At 32.7% G+C, this 21,739-nt stretch overlaps 1 protein-coding gene across 4 annotated transcripts in view; it reads right to left on the bottom strand.

Moving 5' to 3' along the window:
• The window catches only part of Vps39 (vacuolar protein sorting 39), a 150,157-nt gene that overhangs the window by 125,717 nt on the left and 2,701 nt on the right, over positions 1-21,739 (bottom strand). For all 4 annotated transcript variants that reach the window (XM_085821308.1, XM_085821303.1, XM_085821295.1 and 1 more), the window contains exons 2-6: positions 10,654-10,737; positions 9,256-9,323; positions 6,683-6,725; positions 6,395-6,495; positions 2,428-2,499 (exon numbers count right to left, since the gene is read on the bottom strand). In XM_085821308.1, the coding sequence (XP_085677434.1) occupies positions 2,428-2,499; positions 6,395-6,495; positions 6,683-6,725; positions 9,256-9,323; positions 10,654-10,737 (368 nt within the window). The remainder of the gene's footprint in view (positions 1-2,427; positions 2,500-6,394; positions 6,496-6,682; positions 6,726-9,255; positions 9,324-10,653; positions 10,738-21,739) is intronic.

Below are 21,739 nucleotides of genomic sequence, written 5' to 3'. Positions count from 1 at the left end.
TGCTTCCAAGTGCTACATCAGTATGAACAGTAATAACCTCTAATTCAGCCTTTCATTTATTAATAAAATAAAATAGTTCCATTAATAAAATCGCTTTTGTTATATCTATTTCTAAGAAAGGAATTTTTGTGAAGAAAACACGTTTTGGAATCTTTTTTTTTAAATTCTAAGTTAAATTTAAAAAAAAAAAAAAATTCAATGGATCAAACTCCAGAATAAATCTTGGGTCTAGAATGAGGGTAAATGACAGAAAATATCGATAGTCTTTATTCAATAAGTTGTTCTTTTTCACAAATCGATTTTAGCCAGAAAAGCAGATACCGAGCTCATCATTTCCAATACACATTTTGCTTTTCCTTGTAGCATGGTCACTAAATTTTGCAACGATATCAGTTAAACATGCAAAGTCAGCAAGCCACTCCATGTCATCCAATTTTTTATCATATTTGTCTTTGGATATGAGAAAAGTTTTGATCTCTGACAGCATTTCAACAAAATCTTGCTAAAATGTTTCCTCAACTCATCTGCCTTACTTCTGCATGGTAAATTATATCATAAGACTCTCTAGCTCCTCAAGCTACGTTTTAAAAAGTTGATGATTAACAGGTCGTCCATAATAAATACAATAACAGTCATTACATGACTGATGTCAAGCTTTTCATCAGCCAGATTTTCTTGATGAATAACACAGTGGTATGAATTGTAGTAGCAGTATTTGTTGTGTCCATATTACATGGAAGAACGGTTGCCAGAGCCTACTACAAAGAAAGGTTGGACTTCTATTTACCACCCCCATTTTAAGGGAAAACACCCCGGGGAGTAGTCCTGGGGTTTCTCCCACCCCTTTCCCCATCTACTAAGCCACACAAGAGGACTTTCAGCTCACCGCATATTTACCTCATGGACACTATACATTTACAAACATCCATGTCTTCTCCAGGATTCGAACCCAGAACCATGGGTACCTCTGTAGGCTCCCTATCCACTATACTGCCTAGGTGACAGTGGTATGAATTAAATTGGAAAATGTATCACCCTGCTTGTAGAGCTCAATAAACCCAGTATTATTCCCTAGCATAGCAGGTGCACCATAAATTGTGATTGTGATCATGTTCCTTATTGATACACCTCTTCAGTAGTATAGTTTCTAACTGCATCATATATGTCTTGCCTTCGAAAGCGTTTATTTACTCCCGAGGGCAAGACATATAAGATGCAGTTATAAACTAGATATATGCTCTCAGCAGAGCAGTCAAACAGTCAAGAATGCATCTTTCATCAAAAAGTCAAGAAATACTATTCTCATGAACATCAGAACTGAAATCAATCACATCAATGGATTCATCAAATGACACACAAAACATGCCTTTTTATGTGATGCGAAAACATAATTTACTTTGGCGGATGCTTCTGTGATTCTTTGTTTCATTTTTGAGGATAAAACGACTGTTCTGTTGAGTTTTTAGAAAAGATTTCAATGATTGAACTTTATGTTTATGTAAAACCGACCTGAGTGGATATTTACCGCTAAAATCCTTACGAATAATTTTATGATGACATTCAACAATCGATTGCTTTGGAATTGCTACTGAAATCTTGCATAGTAAACAAATTGCTTTTCTGCCCATGTTTATAAATAGCAGCTTTCCTTCCCATTTGTTATTGAAGTGTTAGGATTTCTTTCTCTTTGATGGCCTTAGGACATCACTAATTTTGACAAACACACCAAGATATACAAAATAATTATTTTAGAAAAATTACAAAATAATTATTTTGTATTATTTTAGAAGTTTGCAGAAACAGTGAATTTTGGTAGCCACTACGACAAACATTTATCAACTTATTTCAACTGAGCTGATGACTAACTATATCAACTGCATGGCCAGATGGATGACTCATTATTTTTGCACACATGTAGTGGTGCCAGCAACAAACAGAGCTTATGTTAAAGAAAGCACTCAAATCATAATCTGCTGCACATATAAAATTGTGGAAATAACACAGTGAATGTAAAGCAAGTAAATGAACACAAATCCAATGCTCCTGTACCTGACGTGTAACTGTACCCTTTCAATTAGTTGTTTTTTACATTAGGATTAAAGTTTCTATCTCACAGTGTATTATAATTGTGGCTAGCAGGCACTTAAAGATGGGATTGCGGGCTACCAGGAACCCATAAGCCACTAGTTAGATGCCACTGATCTAGCTTCATAATGAAATCAACTAAGCTCTTTAGGCAAATACATGCATCCACAGTTTTCCTTCAAATCTTTTTTTTAACATTTAGAAAAGATTTTAATGTTTTTAGAAATGACAGAACTTTTAGTATTAATATTTATTTATTTAAATAAATTTAAATCAATACTCTTTGCTACAATAATAGAATATATATACTAAATTGCTGGTACAGAAACTATAAAAACTCACTTGAAGTTTTTTCTTTACAGCTACACAAAGTCTAAAAGAAAATATAATTTCTCCCGTCACAAGCTTGTGCTTCTATAAAATATAAATAAAATAATTAAAACACAGAAAAACATGGTTAAGATTCACATAATATGTCTTCAAAGAAAATTTTAAAACTAAACTATACTCCAGATATTAAAACCAATATTTTCTTTTAAACTTTAAAGCCAAACAACACACACAAGTCAAGCAAACACAATGATGATGATATATCACTTTACAACCATCTTATACAGAAAACCATCACACATCAATCATCAAATACATCTAATTATTCATCATTAATCATATTTACCTAATAAGCAAAATATATAGTTAAATACAGACCCAAAATCGATAAATCATTATTTGAGTAAAGATAATTCTTTGTTTTATTTTTATTTGAACATATTTGTACAGTTAAAAATAGAGAGGGAGATATGAATTCACAAATTCTACAAATCTTGAAAAATATTCAAGATTTGGAAATTCAAATCTTCATGTCTTTTCCCCCTAACTGAATCTTTTGGATCCTAATCTAAAAAAACTTCTAAATGTTTTAACACAAAACTTTAGAAAAATTAGTTTTATTGATATTTAACAGAAACATTTGTTAAGAAAATTAACATGATCATTACGATTTCAATGGATTTGGATCATAAATATAATCTTGTGGTGACCCTGGTATCATACTCTTAATTTTTTAAGAAGAATTAATTGTCCCATGTTTAGTGCATACAAGGAATGCTACTTGTTGAAAAAAATCTCTCCTCTTGCTTTGATTTAAGATATATAAAAAATTTGCAATGTTACTCAAATATTATTCTACCAAATTATGTTAATAACAACAAAACAAAATGAACTTTAAAATTAGAAGTTTAGTTACATACCTCACTTCCTAAATGTCCTTTGTATCTTTTTAATAAATATAAATACACTTTTAAAAACTATATACTTATATTTGTTCTTCATTAGATGCAGATTTCAAATTTTGCTTTATTTATTTATTTATTTGTTTATTTTATTTTATTTTATTTTATTGAACAATTCTTAGATTCAAAAGAATCAAGAACATTTTAGAGTTCAGATTTGGTTTGAAGAAAATTTAGGATTTGTCCAATCTGTAATTACACTGCTCAAAACAATTAAAGGATATTGTAAGTTTTATATAAAATAAAGATATAAGTGATTTTTTTTTTTTTGCCGAAAATGGAAGAAGAGAATCACAAATGCAAATTTTTCTGATTTTCAAACTGTGGAGCATGCTAATTTTTAGTTTGACGTCAAAAATGTCGCTTCAGCGGCAGCGAATGAAATTTGACTTTCAATTGTACAAAAGACAATGAAGACAAGGATGATCGGCATTCAGTGACTGCTTTGTTTCGATGAGTACGATGTCTCAGCGAAGTCATTTAACCGATTTAGAAACTTGGAGAGGTTGGTAGTTTAGAAGGGGGCCAAACTCAAGCCGAAGTAGCGAAAGCCATTGGAGTGTCACAAATTGTGATTTCCAGGATCTGGGACCGTTTTTTGGAAACTGGAAGTGCAGGCCGAAGACCAGGGCAAGGTCGTAGACGGGCAACAACGCCCAATGAAGATCGTTATGGTTAACGACTCAGAGATACCGAAATATGAATGCTGCTCTTCTCCAACAACACCTTCGCTCGGCTACTGGCAGCACGGTTTCAACTCAGACTGTCCGAAACCGACTCCGTGGTGTAGGTCTGTATGCTCGCCGACCGATGGTATGTGTTAGACTAATATCAAGGCATCTTCGCAACCACAGGGAGTGGGCAACAGAGCATGTGAACTGGAGGAGAAATGAATGGAGCAATGTTCTTTTTTCTGACGAGTCCCGTTTTTCTGTTCATCGTGATAATAGGCGTATTTTCATCTGGAGGGACCGTGGCAGTAGGAATAATCCTGCGTTCGTGCACAAAAGTGTCAGATTTGGCGGTGGGGGAGTGTTGGTGTATGGTGGCTCTCCATTGACGGGCGTATAGAGCTCTACATCATTCGAAATGGACCTCTGACTAGTCGCCGATATAGGGATGAGATCCTCAGACCTATTGTAGTCCCTTACGCTGCAGCAATCGGAGATGACTTCATTTTAATGGACGATAACTGCAGGCCACATCGTGCTAACCTGGTGGAGGGTTTTCTTTTCGAGGAAGGAATCGTACGAATGGAATGGCCAGCGTGTTCTCCAGACATGAATCCAATAGAGCACGTTTGGGACGCTCTAGGAAAACGAGTTGCTAGCTGCCAACCACCCCCACAAACTCTCCAAGAACTGGAAAGAGCTCTTCTGAAAGAGTGGGAGAGAATACCCCAACTCGTGATTAATAGCCTCATTGACTCCATGCCTCAAAGGTGTTCAACGTTGCTGGCCGTCCGTGGAAACCATACCCACTACTGAAAATGATTTCCTTTGAAGAAAACACCTTTTCTTAGTCTTTTTTTCTCATATGCACAAATTGTGCTTTTTTCCTTTTGTACACAAATGCGCAATAAAATGCATTTTTTTCTGCCAAACATGTGTAATTTATTCTCATATAACCTACTACGTCTGTCGACAATGTATCAATCAGCTAAAAAGTTTCCCAGCCACAAGATCCACCTAAAACCGCAATATCCTTTAATTGTTTTGAGCAGTGTATAAGAAATACGATTTCATGTTCAAGAACTACTCCAGAGAAGATATTAGAAATAACATCATGAAAATCAAGCTTTAGCTTGAAAATGGTAATTTACCTAAATTAGAAAATTCAAAATTATTTTATTGAGGTTGGAGATTTTTACAAACAATAAAGAGGAAAGAAAAAGAGAATTTTCATTTAGAATTTACAAAAATGTCAAAACAAAAGCCCATTGTATGTTATGTATATCAAGTAAATAATATTCTAAAACTGAAGGTTTACACAGGTCACTCTTTCATACAACACATATGATCATATTTCAGTTGAAAATGGCTTTCTGAATAAACAAGGTCCATGAATAATTACATTAAACAGTTATTCATGTTTACCATGACAAGAAATCACAAGGACTAACATTTGGATTGGATATGATTGTGTTTATTGAATTATCTTTAATGCCAGTCTATTGACTGATGGATACTTGTATTAAAACTGGCATTCAGCTGCTAATTTTTAACAGCTTTTTCCACCTGTTGATCCCATGAAGAGGCTAGACTAGCTGAAAACTCTTCAGATAGTCTCCTAAGAAAATATGAAAAAAAGGGTGACACTTTCCCCTCTGACAAAGTTACTGCATTTTAAAAAGATGATCTGTTCAATCACAGTAGTTACTTTGACTGGAGAAGGAGGTTAGGCAACTGGATTAGGAGGCTGGGGCTTCTAAAAAAAGGGTTGGGCATATGATTTCGAGAAGCAGATGAGAGTCTTTGATTATTTTAATGACAAAGCATATTAGTGTTATCTGCATATGATTTGGGATGATAAAAATGATGAGGTTTGATTTGATTTATTTAATTACGGCAAAGCAATCAAAGGCTATCTGCCTAAGGCGGAGATGACCTCGTGGAAGACTTTCTAAGAGAAACTGGCTTGTATACACATTATACATAGGGAAAACGACTAAAAATGTCAATGCAAAGTAATAGAAATTGCATACACAAAACTTTTTTCACTGAACACAGTCATAAATTACAATTCAGAATTTGAAAAATATTCATATTAATGATTAGTTTGAATTTCAACACATTGCCATCATATTCACCATGCTGCTACTTATATTTCATTTTATATTATGAGTATATATATAATACATACATATATGTGTATATACATTTCTTTCATAATATGAAAGAACATGGAAAACTATCTTTTCTTTCATAATATGAAAGAAAGATATTAGTAAAATTTAAATATTGAAAATGCAGTAATTATACACATTTTAACTAATATAATATATTTTAATATAGCACCTGAACATTTATTGTGAAATAATGTGCTCCTTTTGTCTTTGGTAAGGTAGCAATAGTAGACAGACTAAACTGGCTAAGGTCAAATGCTGATACTGTACTATCTGCAGAAAACAAAGTAAATAAATTATCAGAACAAATCTCTAAGACAGGCCCAATTCTTCTTTTTATTAAATACAATTCAACTAAAAACCAAATTACAGAATACATTAAAAACAGTATGGAAAACATATGCCAACATAATAATCATCTTATTTTCTCACATATAATTAAATTAAAACACCAACTCACCAGCAAGACAAATTAACATTTGGAATTCAGGAACAACTTGTAACTGAAAATAATAATAATTAGTTTATAAAAGCAGTTTTCACAAAACTTTTACATTTACATTTTTTACATTTACTTTTAATTCACAATTTTTTTATCTGCATATTTTTTAAAAAAGTAAGATTGCTATGGAAGAAATCCTTTTGTAAATTTATATACAATACACCAACACATGGCAAATGTATTACTACACTGGTTATCATAAATTAAGGAAAAATCACAAAAATTACGATTACTGAAAAAGTTACATGTAGAATTTAATGAAACTTACTCACAATATACAACACATAGTAAGGTATCAAATAAAATAAAAAGAAATTACCAGACAAATATGGTAATATAGAAATTAGCACAAGTATAAAATAAACAAATCGAATGTGTCAGTTTGCTATAGGAAAAGTACCTTAAATATGGAATATGATCACCTCTAGAAGCAATACAGCACATACAGTGATGTGTGATGCTTTCAATTATGCGGTCTATCAGTTCTATAGGAAGCGAGAGCCATTGCTCTTGCAAAGCAGTTTCAAGCGCGACAAGGGTTTGAGGAGGCGGATTGAGAGCAGCTAGACGTCTCCCTAAAGCATCCCAAACGTGCTCAATAGGATTCAAGTCCGGAAATCGAGCTGGCCATTCCATGCGCACACATAATTGTTTCCTGTTGAAGATAATCATCATCTACGATGCGAGCCCTGTGTGGTCTTGCGTTGTCGTCCTGTAACAGGAAAGCATCCCCTATTGCCCAGGCATACGGGCGCATATAAGCATCAAGGATGTCATCTCTATAAATCTGAGCATTCACGGTTCCCCTTGGAAAGACATGGAAGACTGTGTGTCCACCCAAAGAGATGCCACCCCAACCACAGTCACTGCCCTTTCCGTATGCATCTCTTTCACGGATGTTTGACGGATGATAACGGGTTCTAGGTTCTCTCCATATCAAATACCGCCTACTATCGCTTTCTAGACTAAACTTGGACTTATCCGTAAAGAGAACCGCCCTTCATTGATCAGGCATCCAGTGGACATGTTGTCGTGCCCACTGAAAACTGTCCGTCTTATGGCGTGACGTGAGCGGTACACAAATGGCTGGTCGCCTCGCATACAGACCACCTTCATGAAGCCTTCTAAGCACAGTTGACGTTGACACGAACCTTCCAGTGACTGCAGCAAGGGAGGCTCTAAGAATTGTCGGAGTAGCAGTTCTATTCCTGCGTGCACATAATGTCAAATATAGGTCATCGGCGCTCATAGTAGCAGTTGGCCGTCCTTGGTTGAACCTCCTAGATGCCGAATCTGTGGTTTGAAATTGCCTCCAAAGTCTATGAATCACAGAAGGACTCACATTTAGCCATCTGGCCACTTCTGTTTGACTTTGTCCTGCCTCTAGTCTCCCAATGGCTCTCCATCGCAGTTCTGCAGGCAAATGATGCTGATCACACTGTCTTAAATTACATTTCCAAAACGTACGTTTACCAAAATAAAGTTTCATATCATGCAAATTGGTACATTTTTTTTTTTTTGGGGGGGGGGGTAAAATTAAACAAACTTTCATCAATTATCAATTTCCAAAATGCAATGTGGTAGACCTACCTTCTTGTTTGGTTTATTCTCCATATCCAAGACACATAATTCACGCATGTTCCAATCTATACGTTTTATCCGATAAATGAAGTTGCTTTTCACAAAATTTAATCGATGTGAACTCCGCACACCAGCAGAATATAAATCTCAAAGCTGAACAAAATGGAATTCTGTTTCCTTCAAACCAGTTGTCTTTTCTAAGTCCCACTTGCTGATCACACTGTCTTAAATTACATTTCCAAAACGTACGTTTACCAAAATAAAGTTTCATATCATGCAAATTGGTACATTTTCGGTTTTTTTTTTTTTTTTGGTAAAATATTTCTCTCCTGAAAAAATAAAATTGTATCTTTCGTGTATGGCAAATCCCAAAGACGCATTTTCGTAGCACTAAAAAAATGGCGTCAAAAATCAGCAAACAACTAGACAAAAAGGAATCCAAAAGATAACTGTGCGCAAACAACATGATTGCTCTTTATTGGTGCATCAGCCCAACTTCTGCTGCAGTGACGTTAATATGTAAGTGCAGTTGCGTTAATACGTAAGTACCTAGTTCAGCACATACTTTTAATGTTTTATGCTTGATATTTAAGAAAGAAGTTGGTAAAATTATAACATGAACGTGCTCGAATATGAGAAACTTAAGAAGAAGGAACAGTTTTTCATTTTACTTTGCTTAGCATCCAGCAATAATAAAAATAATTACAATTTATCATTAATATTTAAAATGTGATTTTCATGTTTTGTATGACACAATATTATAATATTTTTTGCACAGTTTCCCTTACTTTTAAAATTATAATTTCAGATTTTCACAGAAAATATGTACTTTTAAAATTTGGCTTTTAAAAATCAAATTCTTCATTAAAGTTTTCAAAAAAAAAAAAAGAATTTCTTAAGGAAAATAACTTACAGACTTTAGAATATAAAATAAATAAAGATGAAAGTACCTGTGTAATAGCTTTTTTGGCAAAAGCCTTGTTAGATTTTAGAAATTTAACCTCATACTGAATAGAACCTGGAAAAAAAAAAAGCACTCCTTTTAAGATCACATTTTAAGTGTTCAGAAAAAACGGCAAAATTTATAATCATCTAAAATTCATTTTATATCACAGTTTTACATTTTTACTTTATTATATAAAATGCAAATCAATAAAAGCATGGTAAACTTTCAATATCTCGAAAAGCAAAAGTACTGTTAAAATGCTGCTGAAGTCAACTCCCTTGCAATCAGTTTAACAGAATAACTGTCCATCCGCAGTACTATACTGAACCCTTTTATTATTATTATTATGCACAATGATTACAACTCCACTTCAAAAATCCTGAAAATTACCTTGGACTGAGAACCTGACATAATTTTAAATAACAGAATATTAATCTGATACACGTGCATACACATGTATTTCCAAACAACGGTTTTTCCAAGCAAAGAGTTTGATTCTTGATTCATTAAATTTAATTTGGTTTCTCAACACTTTAAAAAAATAATTGCTAAGTCTACCTTGTTTTTTCCCTCCTTCTTTTTGATGGGTTAATTTTTGGGAACTGCTGCATTTATATTTTTCTTTGCTAACAACTAAAGCTCAATATTATCAACAAGCCATTTTGGTGTAGGCAATAGCTTTTTGCTTCACCCTATATGAATTAGAACTTGAAATATGCATATTAACAGCGTTGGAAAAGAGGAACTGCTAGTAGGAAGAGAGTTCATGGTATGCAAAAATATTTGATAAGTTCCTACAGCTACTCAATAAATTATTACTAAAATCTTTACTAATAGAATCCTGAGTGGAATTTTCCATTCCAAAGCTTTATATGTGTTTTTGCTTAATGAAAATAACATTTCCTAATCTTCATAATCAACATTCAACGATGCTTTAATTCAGTCATATCACCTATATAATGAAATGAATTTTCAGCAATGAATCCAAAGAAGAAAGCTAAAGCAGATTTTATGAGTTTTGTCAATACTCAATTTTTCTGCTTTTCATATTCTTAAGCTTGAATACTTGAACCCAAAATTTAAAGTACCAATGTTTCCTGTTCCTATAATAAGATGAGTGACCATCTATTTGATAATTCCTGAATTCTTAGTCTACAGATTTTATTTTCATACTTAGAACTCAATCCATAAAATATATCATCATCCAAATTATATAATGAAATACAACAATATATAAGCAGATGATAATAACAACAGTATATTGCTATTGCTACAGTAACAACAGTACATTTTCTATTGCTATATGAAATACATAAATTAAAATTTCTAAATCAATATCTGTAAATGATACAATTGATTGTATCATCTGATGATATCTTTTAAATATTTTAAAAAGAATAACCTGGTTTTGCTCCACCTTTTGCAGCTGGTACTAATTGATAAAATAGTAGAGTTCCAGATTTTGTTCCCACAAGCAAGTAGTCATCTAGAAATACAAACTATTTTAACACAAAAGTACTTTTATATGCCATGCACTGATCTACATCCAGTCAAATAACATACTTTACTTAAAGATACAACACTATTTACAGACTAAAAATATACTTAAAGATTCCCTAAGTCTATGAAATAAATAATATCTAATTAAGCTATTTACACCATAATTATAACTTGAATATAAACTCAGATTATTAACTTCTAAACATTTCAGTAAGATTAAATTCAATATCTACATCAGCAAAATTGTAAATCTTCTAAAACTGGACTGCTGCCTTATTAAGAGCCTAGTACCTTCTTATGACTGTATAGTGATATCATGTTTATCCATTACTCATACTAAATCACACTGTCGGGTTCAAATCCCAGGATATGGGCTGATTACATAGCAATTTTCATGGCTTTTCAGATGTATAATGTGAATACAAGCCAACTTCCTTAAAACATTATTCCATGAAAGCATCCTTCCCATTAGGTGGATACCTTACTATACTTTGCTGTAATCAAATAATCCAAATTATTGGAAGATATCCTAATCCCACAACATCAACATATTTGAAGCCTTGGATATTCCCAGTAGAGGATAGGAGGAAATTCTAACTGAAAATGTTTCTTAGAAACCGACCAAAGATTCAAAAGAAAGCAGCCTCCTATGATGTACTTGTTCTGAAAAGAAAGTATGGAATTTTGATAGTCAAAAGCAGGAATTCTAAGAAACTTAAAACATGTGATATTTATAAAATGAGAATGATAATGCAAAGTTGAATTATCATAAGAGTTGTTCATGTTGTTCCTATTGCTCACTTGTCTGACCTACAGTCAGCCCAAATCGACACAATTCCTGGTGGCAAGAAGCGCAAGTTTACACCTGCCATTAGCAACAGCCTTGAGCACCTTGCAGGTGACAGCTGACAGTGTGATTTAGCTCAGGATTGCCAACCCCCCCCCCCAATTTTCATGGACAGCACCCTGGTGGGATAGGTTTGAGGGTCTCCCACTTCTCTTCTTCCACCACAACCTCTTGAAAGGACTTTCAGCTTGCCACATATTTAGAGTGCCCCCATGCTGCACGGACACTAAAGTCCAAAATCCAGATGTCCATTATCCGGAATGATCTAAAATCCAGCTCTCAAAGCCACAAACTTTTTTTTATGTGCTTTAAACATGCGCATTTGATTTTTCCTTCCATAATAAAACATGTGGAGATTTTCACTTAAAAATTCCGATTCTTAATTTCACTTAGGCACTAAATAAAATAACTCGCTATGGAAAAACAATCATGTAAGCATAAATTTGTGAGATTAATACAGTCTAAGGTCTTTAATCTGGACACGTTGGGACTTCGGCGATTTCAGATTATTGGTTTTTCCAGATTATAGACCATCAGTTTAAATCTGGTAAGACAGCATGCAGAAATTATAAAATTAAAAATATGAAACCGTAATTTATGAAATAAAGAGCAATTATGATCTAAAGGGTATCAAAATTTACCCAAAAAAAAGCTTAATATTTATTTGTTTACTTTATTAAACATTTCTTTCAACATGTGAATGCGTAAAGCATACATTATGCATAGTCGAAATTAGAAAATTGCAACCAGAAAACTATTTGATGAGTATTTGTGATAATTTATAATGACGAGGAATTTGATTTAAATCATATCACAGATGGAGTTCATCGAGATGAAATACTACATTTAGTAAGGAATTATAAGCCGAATAAAATAAAAACACCTGCCCTGAAGATAAGGATAGTGATGACAGATCAACTTCCAGTTCATTGCCCCCCCCCCCGCAGAGCAGCGTGAAATTGAAAAACAGATTTCAGAATGGTTAGAGAATCAAAGGATATGCCTTTATACATTTTTTGCAGCAATTCCACTTTTTGTTTTATGGACATCGAAACATGCTTTCGCTTTGTAGATCCTTTGGTAGCTCCAGAATAGGAAATTTTTTTTGACATAATCGAAAGTTCAAGCTTACTTTTATAAAATTGCTCTAACAGTCTGCAAAAAATAATAAGCCGGATTCAATTAGAAGATTAAGGAACAACGCTATCTGCAACATTAACTGAAATAGATAATTATATAATTTTCGCTTAACTTATACCGTAGGCTATACATTAAACGTGCATGTGTAAAGGTATTATGCACATGCGTTAACGCATTATGCGTTGATGCCTGCGCAGAAAGTTTGTAGCTATGAGGTCCGGATTATAGACGTCTGGATTAAAGACTTTTGACTGTAATTTGGCTCCATAATTGAGTACTGCTTGGCATACATCTCAAACCGAAACATTCACCTATTTTATATTCCTGAAGCCAACCTGGCGAGTCATTATTTATTATATTTTGCTTTCATCATCGCATGTTTATCAATACAGGACAGCTTCAGTAATAACTCATGCAGCAATGTCTAAACTTTTTTATTTATATTAGTAATTGAATAACAAGAGTATGGCAACCTTTTATGCTAACATTACGCTTGGCGATGATTATAGATTTTTTAAAGCTCCAAGAAATGTTGACGAGAAATAATTTAACAAAAATTTCTTTTCATATACTAAAAATAGATTTTATTAATGAAATTCATAGGACAAAAGATTACATTTAGCGCTATTTTAATTAAGAATAACTGATACGTTATTTACCATAAACCTAGAAGTGGCGGCAGAATATGTCGGAACCGGACGGCAGAATTTAGGGAAAAGGAAATTTTTGGAATTTGGGGAAGCACCGAGCGGCAAAATTAAAGGATGAGAAGTTTTTTATAATTTAGGGAAAGAACTGGGATGCAAAGTTTAGGTGCGGTGAAAATTTAAAACTTAGGAAGGCACTTTATAGCAGAATTTAGGATCCGTAGAGACTGCACCAGGCGGAATTTATCGCCGGCCCTAGATAAGGTGTTAAGTATACGTGAGAGTTTATTTATTCAGGACTCAGATTAGTTTTAAACGTGCTAGAAATAAACGTAGGTATAATAAATAACTAAATAACAATTCAGGCTTAATTCAGTATGCAATAGGAGCAAGACAAAATTTAGAGAAACAACTTGCTTTCTTCGCCAATCTTGTGATACATAGCCAATAATGTATAATGGACGCTATTAAGTTAGGTTAAAATTATCTTTACTGATTCTAAGGCATTTCAGTTAACGTAGTAGACTGTGCTGCTCCCTAATCTTCTATTTTGATCCAGCTTATTATTTTTTGCAGACTGTTATTATTACGGCAATTTTATAAAAACTAGGCTTGAACTTTCGATTATGTCGAAAAGAGTTTCCAACTCTGGAGCTGCCAAAGGATCTATAAAGCGAAACCATGTCCATTAAACAAAAAGTGAAATTGCTGCAAAAAATGGATAAAGACATATCCGTCTCAAAACTATGGGAGGAGTAAGGCATTGGAAAGTCAACTAACTGTATATGACATAAGAAAAAAGAAAAAGGAACTTTTTGAATATGTTGTGGAAGCAACTTAAACAACTTACATTGAAAGAAATGTTTAATAAAGTAAACAAATAAATATTAAGCTTCTTCTTTCTTTTTTTTTTTTTTTTTTTTTTTTTTTTTGTAAATTTTAATACCCTTTAGATCATAATTGTTCTTTATTTCATAAATTACGATTTCATATTTTTAATTGTGTAATTTCTGCATACCATCTTACCAGATTTAAATTGATGATCTAATGTTTGGAAAAATCCCAAATCCAGAATTGCCGAAGTCCTGACAAGTCCGGATTTCGGACTTTGTACTGTATTACATTTACAAACATCCATATCTTCTCCGGGATTCGAACCGAGGCCCTTCGGCACAGCAGTCAGAGACGCCAACCACTATACTGGTTGGGCGGCTCTCATAAGAATACTCAGATCTTTAGGAAGCATATCAATTCATTTCTATCTCTGATAGATTTAGCACTGCAGCCTGTGCAGCTGCATAGGTAGCAAAACTTTTTTCAGTAAATTGGAAAAAAGGTCTAATGTTGGTTCTGATGCCTGATAACAAACAGAGAAAAATGGCAATCTTAATCATTTTTTAGAGATAAGCTATTTTTAGAAAGGTGACATGATTATTTTTAGTCTTTTCTCTAGAATAAAGGAAGAGAATTTTTCTTTAACAGTTTTAACAGTCTTATGAGCGGATGAACAGGTAAAATCTCTAAACATTAAGAGCTTAATTTGGGTTTTATAAAAAAAATTTCTCTTACTCAAATCTTGCTTCAAAATTGCATGAACTATATTCTTAAGTATGTTTATCTCATCCATAAATACCAAAAATATGGCAGTTCTCTCAAATATTGGAAGTGGGAGTGTAGATAATCGGAAAGTAAGAAATTTTTTCTTAAATTCTCCTACAGTGTTATTTTTTATCTTTTGGGTGATATAAAACTACATTGAGGGGGAAAAATTGCATGTTTTAAGTAAAAAGCTAAGTTCATCTATCTGGAATTGAACTAACCAGAAAACTCAAGTAACCAGAACATTTTAGAATTAAAAAAAAAAAAAAAAAAATTCCTCTGAAAAATTCAGTTACTGAGAGATTTGAAATGCCAATATAGAGCTTCTTGTGCATATACATTGTCACCAAGCAGTGTGATTTAGCACCTATTAACATAACATCATAATACAGTCATAAAAAGTTACTGGATTAATTCTTTATAAGGCAGTTCAGTATTTGTGAAGGACATAAGCTGTGTTTTGAAAGAATGATTATTATTTGAGACAGCATCCAGTGGAGCACTTTGGAGTTACTGGATCTGGACATAAAATAAAGCTCACACGACTTAGAAAATGGATGAGCTATGGTGATGTAATAAGAAAAATTATGATTTACATGGTATACAATTTAAGTTTTTTTTTATATGCTACATCTGTCATTTGTATCTGTTTGCTATCTAACTAAATAAAGAATAATAAGTTTAAAATTCTGCCAGAATGATTGGCAACATTTCCACCACCTTTTATGTTGGGCAGGATTCTATAATCAGATCAGATATTTTACTTTCATGTTTAAAGCCTGTAGCATATGTTGGATTTTATGTCTAAAACATAACTTTTTTCAAAATATTATGTAATTTTAAATGCAGGCTTCTGCTATTAAAGCTGGTAACAAATAAAATGACAGCTTTTATAATTTTAGAGTGTAAACTGTTTCTACTGATTTGGCTTCTCTAATGTGAATTCCATTTCTTGTTATGCTCAATTATTGAGAATTTTCAAGTACGAAAATTGACTTTTCCAAAGCTATCCAGATAGTTGAAATTTTATTGCAACAACATATTCAAAAACTCAACTACAGTCAAAAGTCTTTAATCCGGACTCGTCGGGACTTCGGCGATTCCGGATTATCGATTTTTCCAGATTATAGATCATCAGTTTAAATCTGGTAAGATGGCATGCAGAAATTATAAAATTAAAAATATCAAACCGTAATTTATAAAATAAAGAACAATTATGATCTAAAGGGTATCAAAATTTACAAAAAAAAAAAAGCTTAATATTTATTTGTTTACTAAATTAAACATTTCTTTCAACGCGTGCATGCGTAAAGCATACATTACGCATAGTCGAAATTAGAAAATTGCAACCAGAAAACAATTTGAAGTGTATTCGTGATATTTATAATGAATTTCATTTAAATCATATCAAAGACAGAGTACATCGAGATGAAACGCTACATTTAGTAATGAACTATAAGCCGAATAAAATAAACACATCTGGCCTGAAGATAAGGATAGTGCTGACAGATCAACTTCCAATTCATTGCACGCCGCGACGTTTCCCTCCCCAGCAGAGCAGCGTGAAATTGATAAACCGATTTCAGAATGGTTAGAGAAACAAAGGATATGCCTTTATCCATTTTTTGCAGCAATTCCACTTTTTGTTTGATGGGCATTGAAACAGGCTTTCTCTTTGCAGATCCTTTGGCAGTATCCAGCATTGGAAATTTTATTTGACATAATCGTTCAAGCTTACTTTTATAAAATTGCTCTAACAGTCTGCAAAAAATAATAAGCCGGATCCAATTCGAAGATTAAGGAACAACGCAATCTGCAACATTAATTGAAATAGATAATTAGATAATTTTAGCTCAGCTTATACCGTCCATTATACATTAAACGCGCATGCGTAAACGTATTATGCGCACATGCTTAAAAATATTACGTACATGCATCAATGTATATGCACATGCATCAATGCGTATGCGTCAATGCATTACGCATTGACGCATGCGCAGAAAGTTTGTAGCTTTGAGGTCCGGATATTAGATCATTTCAGATTATGGGCGCCCGGATTAACGACTTTTGACTGTATTATTCTAACATTTTCAGTCACTTCAAAAGTAGAAAATAAAAAGGCATACAGCTGCAAAACATAGCAGCTGAAGAATGAGATTTTCTCTAGAAATACACTGAAATCTCAGACGACAAAGGTCCACTTCCGGATTAATTCAGTTCAAAAACAATTGATCTGACTGAATACACTGAAATCTCAGATCACAAGGGTCCACTTCCTGATCAATTCAGTTCAAAAACAATTGATCTAAACAACAAAAAGCTTGAATGATGAAAGGCATATTGAGTTACAAACATTCAAGTTGGCAACATATGATTTTTCAAAGGTATATATCAGGTCACAGTCTATGCCACATAATTAACATTCAAGGGTTCAAAAAATATTTTAATATTTTTCATTGTTGAACTCTCATTTATGAATCCTGGCAGGTACTGATTTACAGGATTATGATTTCAGGCTGGAGGAAATATAACACGTTGGATTGCATGCAAAGAAATCAAGCATTTTGACAGTTCAGACTTCTTTTTTTATCTATGACTAGTAAGCCCTCGATTTTCTAACAAATCAAATAAGCAAATGCATGAAACTCACTATGGTACAAGTAGCATGGGAATGAGAATGGAAAAATTTTAAAAGTAGTGAATAAATCAAACATTAGTGTTGCATAAACATTTTGAGATTTTGCAATAAAATTAAATAAATAAATTAAATAAATAAATAATGATTAAATCAAGGTGGATCAATTATTAGCCCAAAGAGGCAATCTGCCCAGAATGACTATTAATTTCGTTTTAGCCTTTCATGTTGTCCACTATAAAATGTTTCCCTTTTAAAATTGTTGCCACCAAATATTAGAGCCCAGCATTATATTTAAAGAAACTGAATAATCAAGAATCTGCATGAATGTATGTATGTTCCTCGCATTGTGAAAAAACTGTTACATCAAATTATGAATAACGTAGTCCTCCACTCGAATATGGGTATCTGGAAGCACAAATTTGGAATTTGTTTTATTATCTATTTCATATTTCGTAAAATTTTAACGAATTTTTGATTAAAAAACTCAATGATTTCAAAGCAAGCAATGGCAACATTGTATGAAAAAAATTTTTTATCTCCTGTGCACTAGACTGTGTACTGGAAATTCTAAAGATATTCTCTTTTTAAATATTTTATGATGTTGTTGTTGAATTAAACTTTATGGTTTAAGCGCGAAGAGCTTGATATTTTATAAATAAAGGTAACATACAAAACATAACAAAAACACCCCTTTGGGCAGAATATAAATTCTGAAAGTTTCAGATTCTTTTTTCTATTATTGTTATTGTCGTTTTATTTCATAACATAACTCAAACTTTGCACAACCATAAGCAGTAAAGCTAACAAAATAAATCATGGAATTAATTAAAACCTTCACTGTACACAAATTTTTGGTTAAAAACATAGTTAAACATTCATCAGCAGAGTGTGTCCATGGCACATCTTTTTTTTTCTCTTTAACTTTTCTAATAGAAGAAACTGTGTTTCTAGGCAATGCCATGGGCTAGGATGTTAACAATGAAGATGTGAAGAAGTTATTTGAGGGCTATAAACATGAGCTCTTCAAGAAAGAGCAACCACTTCAGGAACAGTAACAAAGGGTGATTTTGTAAGAAATGTTGTTAGAAGATGGGGGGAAGATAAATTAATCCACAAAATTTGTGAGAAAGCAGTACGATGCAATGTTTTCATGTAACTAGATCCTTTGATAAAGCAGCAGCAGTAGGCATAAGTATTTTCAGTGCATTGCTATGTTCCATTTTCAAAACATTTTAAAACGTAGGTAACAAATCATACTATACAAATATTGAGTGAAACAGAGGTTCAATGAGATTCAAACAAAAGATAAATGATGATGCTTCCTAAAGACTATTAACAAATAAATTTTCCTCATCATTTTCTACTTAGGCTGTCTATTTTCCTTCATAGAAATACTGTATTTATCTTTTTTTTTATTCAATATTTAAGGATTTAACCTGTTTGTAAATTTATGCACAAAATACTTGGTACTATTCAGTTTCAACGGCTGTAAAAAATTTGCAGCGAAAATGTATGCACGAAAGCGCCAAATCTAGCAAACACGTCCATTTAACAGAGTGCCAAATCCCGCATACGCGCTGATTTCAGATTGCATAGGTTTATATAGTTCTATATTTCTTAAGACACCATTGAAATACTAGTTTAATTTTTAATTCCTTTTTTGATATCCTATGGATTTAACAATTTGGGAATTGTCTATGATGAAAAGTCTGCGATAGAATTTTGGGTAAAGTGCAGTTTTTAAGAATTGCACATACAGTCAAAAGTCGTTAATTCGGACACCCATAATCCAGAATGATCTATAATCTGGACCTCAAAGCTACAAACTGTATGCACATGCGTAAGACCTTTACAGCTGCAAATATGCGTGTGCGCATGCCCAAAATATGTTTACGCATGCACATTTAATGTATAACAGATGGTATAAGCTAAGCTAAAATTATCTTATTCAGTTAATGTTGCAGATTGTGCTGTTCCTTAATCTTCGAATTGGATCTGGCTTATTATTTTTGCAGACTGTTAGAGCAATTTTATAAAAGTAAGCTTGAACTTTCGATTATGTAAAATAGAACTTCGGATATATATTTACTAATATGTAAAGGATCTACAAAGCGAAAGCCTGTTTCAATGCCCATCAAACAAAAAGTGGAATTGCTGCAAAAAATGGATAAAGGCATATCCTTTGTTTCTCTAACCATTCTGAAATCTGTTTATCAATTTCACGCTGCTCTGCTGGGGAGGGAAACGTCGCGGCGTGCAATGAATTGGAAGTTGATCTGTCAGCACTATCCTTAACTTCAGGGCACATGTATTTATTTTATTTGGCTTATAATTCCTTACTAAATTATTTCATCTTGATGTACTCCGTCTTTGATATGATTTAAATCAAATTCCTCGTCATTATAATTCGCTTCCGATAGCGAAGAAAGTATAGTAAACAAATAAATATTAAGTTTTTTTTTTTTTTTTTTTTTGTAAATTTTGATACCCTTTAGATCATAATTGTTCTTTGTTTCATACATTATGGTTTTATATTTTTAATTTTATAATTTCTGCATGCCATCTTACCTGATTTAAACCGATGATATATAATCCGGAATCGCCGAAGTCCCGACGAGTCCAGATTAACGACTTTTGACTGTACACAGTATCCATGTACACATCAACTTATTTTCACTTAAAAAAAAAAAATCCCAGAATTGCACAAAAATGGCACTGCACATACCCTTGACTTTATCTATGTACACATCCACCTATTGTCACTTAAAAAGTAAAAGAAAATTGACAAAATTTCAATTGTTTTTACCCTTGTAAAAAGCGGCAAAGAAATAAGCGGGCGATTCTGCACTTTACCGAAAATGTTTTCAAAGAAAAGGCATCATTCATTATAGAAAATTATGTTTGAACAACCAACGAGATGACATTATGCTTTAGCAATAACTCAGTAGCAAAATATTATATGAAATTAACCTTTCATCTAAATTAAAACATAAATATTTAGATAGTTATTTATTATTATACTTCCTTTCTTGCATTAGGGTTGCCGCAATTACTTTTGGCAGCACTGGCATCAACAATAGTTTGGTGATTTTTTACGACCCTCGAAAGCAAATAGTACCAAATACTCTAGTCAAATTTAAATAAGTAATCACCTATGACCTGGGAATTACTTTATCTATTTTACATAAATTTTTATGAGGAAAATTCAATTTATAAACAGACTTCAGAAAAGAATTAAATTCGTGAACCGAGGTTTCACAGTACATCAAATGAAATTAAATAATGATTACATATTTTATTTATTTGAACTCTAGCTCCTCAAATGACCGCCATCAACATTTAAATACTGCCAACCCCAGCAAAGCCTTCATCGACATCAGGAAGTCGATATCCATATCACTATGAATCTCTGTCACAAAGCAGAGTAAACAGAAGAATACTCTATTTTTAATCTTGTAAACTATAAATATATTGCAAAATGTATCCAATAACAAAATACTGTTAGATGCATTCTGTGATGTATTAAGAAAAATGCAGCTCAATAAATATTCTTATGTTAGCATAACAAAATAGTATTTAGTTTTAATTATATTACATATAACAGTTTCTGAATATCTGCATCAACTGCTTTAACATTAAGTCAAATTAAAAAAGCAGAAGACTGCTTTAAAAATTAGAGTAGTTGCTTGTGTTTCAATTAAATTTCTGCTCATATCAATCCAGTGATAATTACAGTATTAGACAAGGGGTTCCCAGCAAGATCAGCATTGATCCCTTGGTTGTCGACAGCCAAATATGCACTGGCAATTGATCAGCATTTTAAAGATGCCATTTATCACATAAATTTATATATATTATTGCAAAATTGATAATTAATTGTTTATTGATATAAAATTACATCATGTAATAAGGAAGAAATGGTATAAAAATATAAGAGGGGGATACACTGTAATTTTTAAAAATCATTAATATTTTTAATAGATGCAAATTTTTTATGCAAATGTATAATATAAAAAGGTAAAATACAAGAATACTGAAAAAAAATACAAAGAACACAAAACTTTGTCAGATGACGTACTGTCAAGTAAGCCGAGTGCAAAATTAAAAAATTTTTTAA

The sequence above is a fragment of the Stegodyphus dumicola genome, chromosome 1 (genome assembly GCF_044657685.1).
Source record: "Stegodyphus dumicola isolate Sdum_Otavi_A_Nest chromosome 1, ASM4465768v1".
NCBI classification, from domain to species: domain Eukaryota; kingdom Metazoa; phylum Arthropoda; class Arachnida; order Araneae; family Eresidae; genus Stegodyphus; species Stegodyphus dumicola.
The sequence above is the reverse complement of the archived record's forward strand: the minus strand, read 5'-3'. Positions and strand labels throughout refer to the sequence as shown.